Source organism: Watersipora subatra, chromosome 4 (assembly GCF_963576615.1).
Source record: "Watersipora subatra chromosome 4, tzWatSuba1.1, whole genome shotgun sequence".
NCBI classification, from domain to species: Eukaryota; Metazoa; Bryozoa; class Gymnolaemata; order Cheilostomatida; family Watersiporidae; genus Watersipora; species Watersipora subatra.
The window spans coordinates 37768461-37784490 of record NC_088711.1 but is presented as its reverse complement, the minus strand read 5'-3'; the positions used below and the strand labels follow the sequence as shown (position 1 = coordinate 37784490).

At 36.3% G+C, this 16030-nt stretch overlaps 1 protein-coding gene and 2 non-coding genes across 4 annotated transcripts; all 3 read right to left on the bottom strand.

The window, feature by feature from the left end:
• Positions 1–376: 376 nt before the first annotated feature.
• Positions 377–11656, bottom strand: LOC137395308 (scaffold attachment factor B1-like). 2 transcript variants are annotated; one of them, XM_068082203.1, is made up of 18 exons: positions 11530–11656; positions 11206–11275; positions 9646–9818; positions 9008–9056; positions 8181–8661; positions 7634–7677; positions 6580–6671; positions 6116–6326; positions 5833–5895; positions 5546–5581; positions 4604–4740; positions 3747–3922; positions 3397–3540; positions 2282–2407; positions 1900–2067; positions 1656–1735; positions 1366–1573; positions 377–647 (listed from the first exon to the last, which is right to left on the bottom strand). In XM_068082203.1, exons 1-18 carry the CDS (start codon positions 11647–11649, stop codon positions 587–589), a joined length of 2439 nt encoding a protein of 812 aa, XP_067938304.1. In that variant the 5' UTR covers positions 11650–11656; the 3' UTR covers positions 377–586. The 2 variants fall into 2 exon arrangements, with proteins under 2 accessions (XP_067938304.1, XP_067938305.1); XM_068082204.1 differs by lacking the exon at positions 5833–5895.
• LOC137395321 (small nucleolar RNA SNORD34) lies at positions 765–834 on the bottom strand. The gene has a single exon (XR_010978473.1). It is a non-coding gene; the product is annotated as a small nucleolar RNA SNORD34 (small nucleolar RNA).
• LOC137395320 (small nucleolar RNA SNORD34) lies at positions 2476–2540 on the bottom strand. The gene has a single exon (XR_010978472.1). It is a non-coding gene; the product is annotated as a small nucleolar RNA SNORD34 (small nucleolar RNA).
• Positions 11657–16030: the final 4374 nt, after the last annotated feature.

Sequence of the window (16030 nt, the reverse complement as noted above, 5' to 3'; positions counted from 1 at the left end):
GATCAACATTGAACCTGCATATTTACATGCCCAAGTCTTGAAAAGGCATATGCAGCAGTAAAATCAGAGAGGAAATACAACCAATACATCACACAAACATAACCAAACAAGCGGTGAAACCCAACATCAGGTCTTGTAATCATGTTTGGAGATTTTGATAATGAATGATTATCTCCCCCTTGTTTCCAGTAGCCATACCAAAAAAGCACCTCAATGATTATGGGAGATATAATACAACGTTGCAAGACTCAGAGGCACGTTCTCGAATTATGAATACTTCCAATACAGCTGCTATGATCATGTATTGCTGAAAACAATATTGCTGTATTGTTGCTGAAAGCTGTATTGCCAAACAAATAATTAGTTATGAAGTAAATCGAGGTGTGTACCAAGTGGATATATTTACAACTTGTGTGAAAATACATGAGAAATCCAAATTCTCATACGACTTGAGGTAAGTAATTTAGATTTGGACACGTGACAAAAATAGACGACTAAATATGATATTTAATGCATGTGCATATATCAATTGTTTAAATACTATTTACAATGTTCTACAATAAAAATGGTGTACAGAACAGTATCTTTAGTACCGTCGACCTCCTCCGTAGCCACTACCGCTTCCAGTTCCACTACCTCCACTGTACCTAAAACAACCAGCATAGCGGATAGCTTCTATAACCAAACCTGCAGTAACATAACCTGCTTGCTGAAAGGTAAAAGTCATCAATACTTCTAGAGAGAGAGAGAACAACGGGCGTCAGCAGGTGCCTCAGATATTAGTTAACATCATCATATATATCAAACAATGTAGATAAACCATCATTGGCAGTGCTGCGCCCTAACCATTATGACTATACTTAAGCCACAAGAATACCTCCTTTATACCTTTCACAATACATAATTGTGAAAACGGCAACCACTTGACGCGCTTTTGGTTTCTGCACATAAAAAATCTGTTTATGAAATGGTGGTATGTGACAAACAATCAAGGCTTACATATAAGCTTGGAGTTGTCCTTTATTTCCCACTTTTAATTATGAACAATTCAAACAAGGAAATTGTAGAATTTGCAGATGAATACAACTATGTTTTAGCATTTACGGAACACATCTGATTATTCAACACGAGTTCAGTTGTCAGTATCAGATCCTATTAATAAAAATCTGGTCTCACAAAAGACTTGAATTTTTTACAATCATCATGGATACGCAGCTGGAATTACCTACATATATCACCAAACCATAAAAACAACCTAAACCAAATCAACAAAAGACTTGTACAGAAACAAGCGACACTCTAAATGAGATTCTGCGTCAAAAAGAATTAAATGTTATGATTTAATCTCATCACAGACACACTCACCTGCTACTGGCGCCATTTGATGTACCACTGCCCCTACTCATGGCTGCACTCATCATCATTCCAGCTGCTTGCACTGCAGCACCAGAGAATAACTCACTGGATGGTCCTGAGAGAAGACTAGGCCCTCCTGACGAACCATTCCAACTTCTGTCACTAGTGCCGCCACTTCGCCTACTCGAGGAGCTTTCATGGTAACTTCTACTCACCCCTGCAAAATGTTTCAGTTGCACCAAATTGCCATATTCGTGTAATCCTACTCGGCATGTGATGGAACAGAAAACAATACATACCACGAGAGTCTGATCCAGAACGAGAAGACACATCCCTGCTTCTGTCGCTGGGGACATATTCCCTTCTTTCCCCACTACTCCTGTTATAAACAGAACTAGAATGTATCATCAAGCGACAGCTGCGGCAAAAAGGACTGTTTAAATCCTATCTTTCTTATAATCATGCTAAAATGCCACATTAAATAATCTTCATACACTTAATTCAAAGACACACGGTTAACCACAACGGAACATGCTAACATACCTGCTTGAATATCTATCTTCAGAACGTCCACTACCTCTATCCACACCAACATCTTTGACAGACGCTGGCCTCCGGTCAAGATCAGCTACTCGTCTATCAGTATAACTGCTTCCTCTGTCACTGCTAACGGCCACTGAACTTCTTCTATCCACATTCACCGCTGTATACCTACCAGCAACAGTAAAATGACATCGTCAAATGTTATGTAGAAAAAAGAGACGCACACACACAAGAGCCAATTATACACACACACACACTCAGCATCAGGAGCATGTTTCATATTAAACTCAAAGAACTTTGTAGACTTGATGAAAACATCACCGCATGTGCGACTTGCAACCCAACCGACACACTCCAAGGACTGTTAAACTGATTCACCCACCTATCCGCTTGTGCTGGCCTCTTGCTTTCCCAACCATCATCGTATCTCCCTCCACTAGAGTTTCTACTAGCGTTTGATGTCTCATATGACCTCTTCACAACTGTGGATCTGCGCATCTCCTCTAGCCTATGACACACATTTGCTCAAATTGCCTCACAAAAAGAAAAATTAAGATAACTTCAACGAGAGTGAAAAAATGCCTCAGCCAATTGTTGTATCATCAATATCAAACAATGTAGATAAACCATCATTGGCATCGAATGACCAAAATGCAACCAAGCTCTGCAATACAGTTAAACAGATGAACCACACATCGAAGAGCACAGTGCATCATTTGCATCTTAATTATAGCTATTAATATTTCACAATATAAGCAAAATATCCCAACAGCAACTACTGGGATCACTGTTACACTGAAGGCGAATGATAAAAATATACCAATTCAATTTCAAAAATATATCAACTCAATTTGACAGGTTGTTACTAGATAGAGACATGTGACATATTACCACAGGTAATACGGAGGTCTATACACAATAAATTTACATGGTCGAGTTCCCATTTGGAACATCTGATGATAATAACAAATTAACGGATAACCCTTCAAGTTCAGCAACATCACAATCCAACACTTCTTACTGACAGACATAAACAGGGGCAATCGGGATTGCCGCCTCAAAAAGTGGTGTCAGATCATAATGTAACATACGATGAAGACTAAGCTTGTAGCAATACCACTACGATGGACCTTTAACGCTTACAGTTACTTGGAAGGGTTGCTGACAACAAGGATGGTAGAAATGTCTAGTTATTGTTCAAGACAACAACCACCAGTTGAACACTGTTTTGAACTGCAACATTCTGAAGGAGATTCGGCAAAAGAAAATGAGGCGACTATGAATGAATTATAACAAGCCCAGTAATTGAGTGTAACAAAAAACCTTACAGCAAGTTAGCTCAACTTTCTTATTACATCATAGAAGTCGTTTTTAAACTAAGTTGCAAATAACAATGCTTCAGGTCCGTAACTGTAAGAGTCGGACCTGAAGGTATGGTATGCGACATACACATCACAACCTGCCTCTCAAACCATACAGTGCTCTAAAAACACCAACCTTAATGTCTCAACTCGCTTAAGTTCCTCTCTTTCCCGGTCTACTCGCTGTCTCAGTTCTATCAACTGGTTCTCTAACCGTGACCGTTCACCCTGGAGACTGTCCAATTTCATTTCTTCTATCCTCACTTTCTCTCTTTCAATCCTAAGAGTTTAGAGAATTGACTAATCGTAGGAATAACTAACTCAAAGCAATTGAACAACGATATTGGACAGCTTTCAGTGTTCATAAATCCATTTCATTTGCCTCAAACAGCAGTTAGAACTACCTCATCATTATGGAGCTACCCAGCTACCATTATTTCGTTATCCTTCAAGAATTTAAACACACCGTGTCTTCATTGTTCTTACCTCATCTTCTCACGTTCTCTGTTTAATCGTTCCTCTTCCATCCGTACGCGCCGTTGCTGCTCAGCCAAGTCCCTTTTCTCCTTCATAAGCACATTTCGCCTCCTGTAATCATCCTCTCTTGATCGCCTCTCCAGAGCACGCACTCTCCTTTTTTCCCTCTCTAGGTACTCATCAGCCTGCAGACAGACAAGTACGTACTCGTAGTGAACCTCATAGTTATGCAAACTAATATGAGACATTATCAGAAAATGGATATGGTCTCATATTTGTTAGCTCACTGATGTGTGAGAGTAGTGTCAGCAAGTCAACACAACCCGATGCAATACTTCGTCGTGAACCAAGGTCAGCTTTACTTACCAATTCAAGCTCGTTTCGAAACGCGACCATTTGCTTTTTCAAAAATCATGTCACATCAACACTGATTGCTCCATTAAACTAACAAATAATCTAATGTTCTGTATGCTCTATGATTTCAACAAATTTTACCACCCAATATTACCTGAACACAGATATACACAATAAACAACAACATGATTAAAAATTGATACGTGAATAATAATGGGCACTAAAGCCTGCAATAGGCATGAAATAATTACCTACACTAATGGAGAACTCATAAGAGTGCTTTCGGATTCCACATGTACCCTTGCATAATCGATAAAAAAACTCCACAGAGAACATATATAAATTGAGCACGAGTTGAAACCTTGGTTTCTTAAAAACTCGGTTTTAATCTATACCCTTACACAAACAATGTGAAACTAAGCGTTGGCTGTTATGAGTTGTAGCGCTTACTATATAACCCGATGGACAACTGCTAAAGAATATAGTAGATTGTGATAGTGATCAGTGCACACCTTGCGCTCGGCTTCAGATTTTTCAACTTTTTCTTCAGATTTTTTTTCAACATCTTTCCCCAACTCCTCATCCTTTTTTGCATCTGGACCAGTGATTGCTGACCTCGGTCTGTGCCGTTCAGAATGTCTGTGCTTGTCTGCAACAATAACAGTAGATAGAATTAAGAAATATCAAACAACAGCAGGTTATGCGACTACACAAGTGAGTAAAATGAGAATACTTTGGCTGTGATTGTGAGCTGATGCATATGGTCTCAACCCGACCACTATTTTGTTCAACATCTTTATTATAGTTGCCAACTTGCTGAATTAAATAACAGCCCTTAGACGCTTGCAAATCAGATTCCAACACATTTCTCATTATTTATTCTACAAACTATTTTAACTCGATGAAAAGCAAATAAAAACACATTATAATATTTAAAAACGGGCAGACCATTTTGTCAATTAGCCATTTCATTAAGCTATAAATGCAATATTCTTAGTTATTGAAACTGCTTAACACAACTTGGTGAAACACCTTCAGCAACAAATATGAATTAACTCGATCACACACCTACTAAACTAATGACAAATCAGATATTGCCTATTTCGAATTATTAAGTGAAAATTGATGACAATTTATGCTGCTAAATTCGCCGTAAAACTGAAAATTTGTATAATTTACACTGAATTTAGCAATATGCCAACAGTTTCAAGGTCTGGCTCCTCAGATAGATTTATTAGATATGTTCTTATATACCACCATAATGAAATTGTAGTAAGCTCAAATAACAAAGATATGTGGTTTGACAAACTGATAGATCTACCTTGGTTGAAGCATAGAGACTTATGGGTAGCGAAGAGCTACACAAGACGAAGAGTAAATACAAGCTTAAAGGAAGATCATAGACACAGTCTTCACTTTACTCTTGACACCACGAGAATATAAAGCAGACATACCTTCTGAGCGATAAGAGCTTGGACTAGGACGATTTTCTAAAAGAAAAATAGAACTATAAGAGAACAATCACATATGCGACAATTTCATGGAATATTCTCAAAGGGTGTAAACGCATCATGGTTATCAGAACACATCAAAGCGCAATAAAAACCAACCAAAAAAGTGCTAACGAAAGCAAACAGCGTGCGTGACACCTCCACACTAAGCGACTATTGGGAATATGAAAAGTTAGACAAAACTAAACTGACTGTTAGACAGGTAAGAAGAGGAAGCCACTACAACTAACCATCCTTGACAGCAGCCCCTGTTTCCTGACTAGTAGAAGTTGCAGGCTCTTCCTTCTTTTTATCTGTTAGACAGCAAACAAGCCGAGGTGTAACCAGAGAGGCAGCACCACATAGGCTCTGAATATTGGAGGGCATGCGGGAATGGATACCACATGGGAAGCTTTGAGATCAAACCACAATCAAGCCATAAAATGACACAGATAAAAAGAGCTCACGGATGAACATTTAGAAAGATGTGATTATACAACTTTCAAGCAATTGTAACTACAATTAGAAACTAACCATCAATAGTAGGTTTCCTGGCAGCCGCTGCACGGGCCTGATCACACGGGTCGCTCTTAGCTCTTCCCACAGATATCATGCGCTGATGCAGCTCTGTGCGATGCAAATTCTGAATACACTTGGCAGCCTCCTCTGCACTTGACATTGTCACATATCCATAACATTTGGCACCAGGTCTGTTTGCATTTGTTACAACTTTCGCACCAATTACCTATAAACATCAGCTTCGTGTTAAAAATATGAAGACAAAATAATACAACCAGCTGTGACACAAAATATCAGTCTCTGCCAAACCAATAAGAGTTACTGTAGATCACAGTCTAATCATATTCGCGTATGAACTACATCAGATACGACACCGAGGATTATGACTGCTAAGTACATCAGCTGCTAATAAAATGACTGGATCATTTGAGAATGAAATAAATGATAATTTTCAATTCATTTGGAAGATAGATGTTTACCTTGCCATGTTTGCTGAAAAGATGCTTGAGGTCAGTTGCTCTAGTTAGAGATGAGAGCCCACTGATCCATAGATTTTGAGATGAAGCCAGCTCTGTGTAAAGACAGATGTTAACATGAAACATACCGTAAAATATCTAAAGGCTATTTTGACTAGGTAGAACAAATCTGCTAGCATTACAACTGTGGACAGTTGTGAACTAGTCTACCAAACTACTAGAAACAAACGCAATTAATGAATCAGTAACAGTCTACATTAATCTCCTATAACATTTACTTCATATGACAAACTAGAGAAAATATTTTTATAAACCTGTTACATTTAATTTAGTATATGTAAAAAATCTTCCTGATGCTTCAAGCAGTTAAAAAAAGCATTGAAACTAATGCATTATATCACACACGGTGTAAAATTAAATTAAAAGACTAGACAAAGAAAAAATATACAACTGGGTTTTAAATTAACTTCTCAACACGAAGGCCAGGCATTTATAATGTATGTGGTATAGGTGATACAAGTGCTGCTTTAATGGAGGCGGTGGGGCATTCTTACATATTCAAAGATGTTTGCTCATATCCCTACGTTTGACATAACATTTGAATCGCACTTATAGTTCATGTTTAAACAATTTTTTTATTGGCTCAACGCAGGCAATTTTTTTTTCCTTTCATTCAAGTAGGAATAGTATAATTTATTATCTACTGTCTAATCAGAAATGATTTGCTCCAAGCCGACTGAAAGCTGCATAATGTGGCTCTTGGCCATACGAAAACGCTTTGCTAAGCCATGCTACGCAGCTCATGATAGCAAAAAAATTTGTCGATCTATTGCAAGTCAACAGTTGATAAGTATAATCTCTTGATACACACCCTCTCAAAAGCGCATATTCAACCTATCAACACTCCTGCCTAAGTCTGAACATTTGGATTTGAACAAATGAATCCAGCAAATGCTCATGACAAAACTATGACCTACAAAATAATGTGTTACGAATAAGTACCAAAATCAAATTAAATGAGACAATACAAAATATGACGTAAATACAAGTCACATACCTTTGGAATCTTTTTTGGGTGCCTCAGAACGGTTTTCAGTCAAACTAAAAAATATATAACTTGGAATAACATTTTGGTATATCATTTGAGGAATATGCTACTAACAAACAAATACAGGGAAATGAGCTTTTTAGCCTTTTTTGTAGGTTTCCTTTCCTTACAAATACTAAGTTACAAAATTAATACCCTTGTGAAGAGGCAGCTTCTGTGCCATTCAAGACTCCATTCTTATTTGACACACCAGCACTGTATGCATAGAGCATGATGCTGAATGGTAGATTGTTGTATGGGCTTGCAATTGAGCCTTTCCTTGAAGACACGACCAATGTAGGCCTAACTCGTTTACCGAGTAAGCTGTATCACTACACTCTACTGATTGAAGATAGAATAATCCCGGTTCTTTGTTGCTGTACTCCATCCATTTGGTTTGCTTGAAGTCTTCCTGAATCGCTCCACATCCTAACCTTGTACTAGTGATAGCTCGATAAAACCTGCTTTTAATCATAAATGCTATTACTCAAAATTTAAAACTACTGAAGACACCAACCTCTTAGAAGCTTGAACTGAGCTGGAGATTGCTTCTTTCACATTCTCACTCTCTTTTACAGCTGAAGCATCACCGCTTGATTGCACAATATCACAAGCATCCACATCCATTGACTCATCTTTAGTAGGAGTGGGAGCATCCCTTTCTTCTGGTTTTTCAACATTGAGATCATAGTCTAAATTTGTGTCAGACTCGTCTATATGTACGACAAAAGTTCCATCAGTGTCAAGTGCTGAACCAGCACCAGGTTTGGATGTGTTCTCTCCAGCTGTTTCCTCTACCTCTGTGGTTGTATCAGCGGCTTCTGTAGCTGTTGGTATATCATGTGTTGCTGCTGTAGAGCTATCGACTATGTCTCTCTCAGCACTTTGAACCGAGTCAAATATCTCATCATCACCAGCATGTTCAGAATCATCAACAAGTGCATTCTGATCCGTATCGGAGTTTGCATTTTCGGCTGAAACATCGTCCTCTCTTGGAGCTTGGAAGAGCGAAATGAAAATATTGACAATCACAGACACATCTGGGAAGCGCTGAATAGAATGAAATACAAAAAGTCAGGAATTTGGGTTGACATGAGATATATGAGACCTGAAAATTAGCTCCGCATCCGACTCTTCACGAGCTGATAGCCCTTGATGATTGAAAGCATATGCAGGTCCTCATGACAACGCTTGTGGTGGAGACACGAAATACAAATGGAGACCGTCAACGATTACACCATGATACGCTTCTCAGCATGATCTGTCTTCCCTCAATTCAGTTGCTCAGATATCAATATTAAAAAAAAATTGTAACATAAAAGAACACAAATTGTATCAACTTACCATCTTCTGCTTCTATTTGGTCAACCGCCAGTGAATCTACCTCAACCATCTAAAAATGATCATTTCTCAGATTTAGATCTTGGACAGACCAATACCATTGGCCAGCTAACAAGCCACTAGTCAAGAATGAAACATGATAAAGGGGTATTGTTTATAAAGGGGTATTGTTTATAAAGGGGATTATAAAAGGTATACACTATATTCCAGAGCTGTAGTACCATGCGACCAACTTTGATGTAGACTGTAGAGTGTACTATGTAGACCAATTTTGTTAGAATGCCTAAAATCTCTTGAAATTTCACAATAGGATCTAATACAATTTAAAAAAAATCTTAACAGAGATGTTTAACATTTACAAGCATAGTTAATTTTACTCGTGAGGAATTTCTCCATGAATTTACTTCCTAATCACACACATAGTCTGTGCAACGACAGCAGGGAAGGTTAATAAAGAACATGAACTTTCATCGTAGCTAGGTTAAAGAATATATAATCATCCAACTAAAAAGACTACATTTGACAATTTTTATTACCAGATGGCTTAACTTTAGTAGAACTTTGTTCTAAGATGAAATATGTTCACCGATAGATTTTAATGTACAGGAAGGTGTTGAAAATGACAAACAATTTTAACTCGCCTTTTCGCCATCCTGAAATGAGCTACTTTCTCCAAATGGCTCTGAGCTATGTGACATATAACCCGGGTCTTTTTCAACATCTGCATCTTCAACAAATTCCTCATTTATACTACCCTTGCTCTCTGACGCATCGGCAGTATCGCCTTGGCTGGCTTCACTCAATGTAGAGTCATCTGTTAAAATACAATCAGATAAATCAACTACAACTCAGGATCAATCAATTATTTACATTAATCCTGACAGCAAAACAGCCAACTACTTACTTCACTGTGTTCACATCTGACTTGCATTAATTAAATGATTTTTACAAAGATCTCAACTTGTTTGAATGGTAGTTCCACCCTGATGAACTGTTTAGAATTGAACAATAGTTTTACTGTAACAGTACATCTACAGGACTGAAACTATATGCAACTAAAAAAGGACTGCCTACACAACCTGACAAAACTCATCAACACACTATGTAGGTCATTTCTACAGCTCCTCTTATAGAGATACTACTAAATGATGTGCAACATTTATAAATGGGCTAGATGGCCTTGCTTGATTTTCCACTACTATTATTGAAGTATCACCAGTATACATATGTATCAACTAATATAAATAATTAACAATTTGTGACAGCAACAATGTTAAGGCAATGATATGTATTACTATACGTTCATTCAAGAAAACTGCTACTTGATAATGATCACCATCAGTAAATACAAAATGCAGCCACCCCTTAGACAAACACAAACAAAATTTGAAAAATCCTAATATTGAAAAAGATTTCACCAAATACTATTGTGCATGCTGCTGAATTTTGTAAAATAAGTTGTATCTTTCTGAACACTCGTCACTTATAACAATTAATACTTTAGCTATCTATCTGTTCAGCTAACTGAAAAACCTCATGCTATGGATAATGCATTGTTGCCTGATCATTTTCTTTGATACAAAGTAAATAATAGGTAGATATGACTACACTAAAACACCAAAACCAACGATGTTCAATATTGATGAATTTTCTGTTGTTACTAGACTTGTTTAAATATTACATGAACAGTACACGCAAATATTGAGTCACACTAAAATAGAAACAACTTGCTTCGATGTTTAGCTGTGCTAATGTGACATATCGAGTGGACAATAGTGAAATGTGAAGGCCTAAACTACCAGCACTATTGCATCATGACAAAAATGCAAACTGATATACGAAGATTTGATTGAGTGTTTTAAAAAATTAAAGTATGAATGCGATAGCAAAATTTTATTTTTATGCTGCATATTTATAAAGTTTTGTTCAACCAGCAATACAACGACTTGTTCAGAATAGAGTGACATATGTGTCGCAATTAATTAATGAACAAATTTTAAACAATACAGCAAAATCTACAACATAAAAATCCTTAATAAACACACAAACTTCATTTCATATCAATTGTGGAAACCGAAATTACAGTAGCCGAATCATTCCAAAATTACAATCTATAACAAACTACATGAGGTAAAGAGCCTACACCGAATTTGACAGATAATGCAACAAGTAAACCGAAATTTCCATAAAGATATACTCACTCAAAACATCCCCATTATCATCTAACGTGTGAACATACGTGCTAGGGTCTAACCCCTCATCTGTTAAACTCTGTAAAGAAAAACGAATAGCAAACAGCCTAGGGGGAGAGAGACATGCGAGTATGCAATCTTGAATAATTGAGCTCGGAACTACTATGTCACACCAAAAAAACTACTAAAATCAAATCTTATATCAGGTTGTAACTATAGTGCATCACAGCAAATATCGTGGCAAACAGTTGAATAACGCAACAGCTCAAGTTCATACATTGTATGTTCACGATTTCTGAAGTCGTATAATTATACATCACAGCATTTAAATACCTTAGAAAGACGTTCAATCAATGTAGCTTTATTTCCTCCTTTGTCCAAACCACGTTTATCTAATATTTCACGTAGATCCACAACTCTGAGCTCCGCTATCTTTTTTCCCGGCTTATCCATTACGCCTGGTGCAGAAAAAGGAAGATGGCGCCAGTCAAGCGATGACCTCACATATATTGTTGTTGCTAGACAATAATAGAATCGGAAATGTTTTGTTCGAGTGTACTATTGAAAGGAAGCAAGCGCGGTCTATAAAACTGCGAAAAAGACAACTCCTTATGCTAATGTTGTATCTTTGGGAATTGTCTTTTCGATATATCAAGTTACCGATAACTCCCGGCTAATGGTGATGCAACAACTACCTACCGAAATAAAATAACTATTGACCTATCAGTCAAATAAAACATTGAGTTGACAGAGAAGAATTTAAAAATTCTCAATAATTATCAAGGGAACAAGGATTGTCATGGCATAAGATCTACTTAAATGATAAGATTGTATGTGTGCAAAAATAGTCTTCTAAAGATTCAGTTGGGTGCTTGGGCTTCAGTTAGCATTTATTAGGATAAAGAAAATACCTTTGATTCAGCAACAAAATCACAGCCACAACAATTGTGGTATCGTGATTCATGAATAAAAAAATGAACTGCAGAAAAAAACAATCGACTGCAAAAAAATTGACAAACAATATACATATTGAAGTGTGAGCTATTGATGAGAAGAAGAAACTACCGGTAAGATCGATGACAAGATAGGGCAGTTTCACTTTGATATATATGAGCGAAAAGACAGCTATCGAATATCGCTATCGTTTATCGTTATTTTTCCATCCCTAGCCTAGAGCCCTAAACCCGCATCACAATTGGTCGCCATTCTTGACTGGGTAAATGGATATTGAAGCAGATTTCTACAAAACAAATAACCTCGTTAAAAGATTATAACAGCAAACACGAGCACGTTTGATTGGCCAAAATTGTGTGCATAAAAAACTTTCAGTAGTTAGTTAAGAATAGATAAAGGCAATTATTTGCTATTATAGTATTATTTAAGCTGATGATTACAAGTTAAAGTGAAAAAATTGGTACTATCATTCACAGGGAAATATCTGACGGAAAGGCTTGATAATAAATTATTTGCTTCCTAATATGGCATTTTGCAATACAAAATGCTAGAGAGAAAAGAATGAATAATGCTTAATTATAAACAAGCTTGAAATTTTATTTTACAGAAAATCGTAAATATTTTCTCAGTATAGTCAGAATATTCATTTTGAAAATCAATCAACAACTCAAAAATTGCGTATTGACCAAACTTATAACGAGCATTGAATAAATTTGTTTGACTAAAATATCTTTTTTGACAATCCTATACCAAACCAATTATCTGCAGAGAGGATTGTATGAATAATTTTTCACCTAATACCAGATTATAAAGATTAAACTGTGTAACATATGAAAACAACATTTGCTCATACGTGTAGTTTACTAGATTTCAAATCCGTACTGGCCAAACCATTTTTTGTAATAAGCAGTGTAGAACCCAGTCTAAAAGAGGTTATTTCTGTAAAGTTAAAGGCGCTTTTTTAAACATAACGTGCTAGCTTCTGAAAGATCTCTGAAAGATTCTAGGGCTAAACTATAATTTACAATAACATTTATCTTGTTATAAACTACATTTATATAAAGTTTACAAAACTTTTGGGTTTGTAAACTTTTGAAAACAAGTTTGCAAAATTTAAACTTGTTACAAAAATATTACAAAGTCTTAATATACAAAAACAGTCTATACAACTGTTTTTGTTTACTTGACCAGTACATCTATGGAATGGTGTCTGTGATGCTTCATAAGTGTCTTTTAACTAATACATTACCTGATGGTGAACTCCACTTCATAACAAATGCACCGAGTGTGTTTTATATCTATCTATATATATGTACATTTCTGAAATTTTGTGTATTCGTTCGTCGTTGTATATGTCCACCTATAGCTATTAAAATCTTGGACTAAAAAATCCATACTGCAAAAGATTTGATCTCAGACCCTACCTTTCACCAGTTCGACACCTTACCAATTCAGCCACACGAGCTTGATAGCCTCCCTAGGTGATATATGTCAGTATATGGGAGCAAATACGCTACACTTTCAGGCATGACGCAAAGTCATGAGAAACCGTTGCTCTTATTACTGTAAATGCCCGCGTATAGGACGATACCATGTATATGACACAGTGGATATTTGACCCTAAAAACGATGGAGTTGGGCGATATAAGTTGATATATGGGAGCAAATACGTTACGTTACTTTCCGTTACGATGCAGCGGCATGAGAAGCCGTAGCTCTTATTAGTAAGTTCACTCAAATTATCCATTGGCAATGTGCCAGGCTAATAGTAAGTGGCAGGCAACTCTCATTAACTCTCACTGTTTATAAGCTGATTTTTAATAAAGCACAGCTAGTATATATATATGTATATATCATCTGTTTGTGCCAAGCTCGGTGGAAGGTTTGGGAGATTAATGTCTAGTCTTATAACTAAAAGCAACAAGGCATAAAGTGTTTGAATAAGCAAATTTTATTTGTAATTTTGACGAAAATTAAATAATTAATGCCAAATATCACAGCTTTTAGCATACCACAGTATCAAATGTAATTGTAAATTTTCAAAAGTGAAGCATCGCAATGGCGTAGCATAAAATATATAAAGAAATTCTGCTACTGTTGGTGAGGTTTGTAATTGGAACAACTGGGTACTTTCCGCTCCCATGCCTCCTTCTTTGTTGTTCTTCTTCTTTGCTCTCACTTTTCATTTACTTTTCGCGAATGAGCTGTTATTTGAAAGGCTTCATGGCTTGTATTTTAATTTAATATTACGAGAGATTTGAGTGTATATTATATTCACTTTTTGCTAAAATTCCTTTTGTATCCTTTTGGCAGCGATGTGTCTCTACTATTTCATTCTCTGTCCAGTCTACAAACGTGACAAGTTTTATAGTCATAGTTGTAAGTGGTCAATAATAGAATTTTACATATTCACCATCTGCGAATTATTTTATAAAATAAATTATTTTACAAAATACTTCATTTTAGCTGGTGCTATTTGTTGTATAGATGAATTACATGTACATAAAATTTTAATGTATTTTATCAGAAAGTATCAGTATTTTTTATCATTTTTGATTGTTTTTGATGTTTGATGTGTTCTGACAGCCAGGTTGTTTTAAGATTAAAATCGGCAAAACTTGATTGCAGCTAAAGTTCTCAGAATAAAAGTACGTGCGGCAATCACATCACTAGTCGCTCGGCTGCCTCTCTCTCTCGTTATTCATACCAGCTAGTGCATTGAACTTGTAGCGTTATACGTCTCTATTCCATCAGTCTCTTTGCAACTATAGACATTATAATACACTTTCGCCTGATCTGATTCTTTCCTTCCTTATTTCTTCCTCTTCTGCTTCTTTTTTCTCCCATTTTTTTAATTTTTTTACCTTCTGTTTTCATTTCCTGCATTGCTACATTGTCATTTTTGTCCGTATGAAGAACAGTTAGGATTGCTAGCATTCATTTATGACTACCCAATTCTAAAACTTATAATCTCTTACAAGAAGCTCATTGTCATTTACATATAGCGCTGTTGGCCTCATAATAGACTCGTTTAAATACCCTACAGGATGAAAATATTCAATGGATTTAATAATTCGCGAGTTCGCGTACAGTCAAATCCGTGAATTATAAAAATCTGCAAATAATTAGTTTTATCTTTAACACAAGAGAGAATAACTACTACTTCAAATTAAAAACTAGCCACTAGGCAGAGTTAGTAAAAGTAGCTGAGTTCCAAACTCTTTTAAAATCTTCGCCGGGGCTTTGAGTTAAGCCCATTGCCAATGCACCACACTTCTTTACCAAATTTTTCAAGGTTGTCACAGGTTAGTCAAAATTCGGCACGGCATCATCATCGAAAAAAATCTCCTGCAGTTCTTAACGTTGAAAAATAACTCATAACTTATCACAAGTTGTTGGTTCACAAAAGACCTCCAAATCGATGAACATTCATGAAAACCTCTGGATGAAGCTAAAAATTTATAGCTTAGCATGATCGACATAAACTTTTTAGCTAAATAGAAACCTAAACACGTGGTATACGCAAGTGAAGGTTTTACTCTATTGCTAGTCGCTTTCACCGATTAATTTATTCGCGAATGTGTTCATCCGCAAATAATTTGGTCCACGAAGATGCTTGAAAATTGCTCGCGAAATTTAATTCCGTGAATAATTTCATCCTGTAGGGTATTACAAAATGTACAAATGTGTTACATTTGTACATGCCTTTGCATGTACAAATACATGTTACATGCAGTTGCACATGCAAAGTTTTAGGGATCTGATACCAAGAACTATTGTCAATGCTGCGGCAACTATAACAGGAGGCTAATTAAAAGTACTTTTGTAGAATAAGTTGTATCATTCTGAACACTTGCCACACATACAGTAGCATTGTACG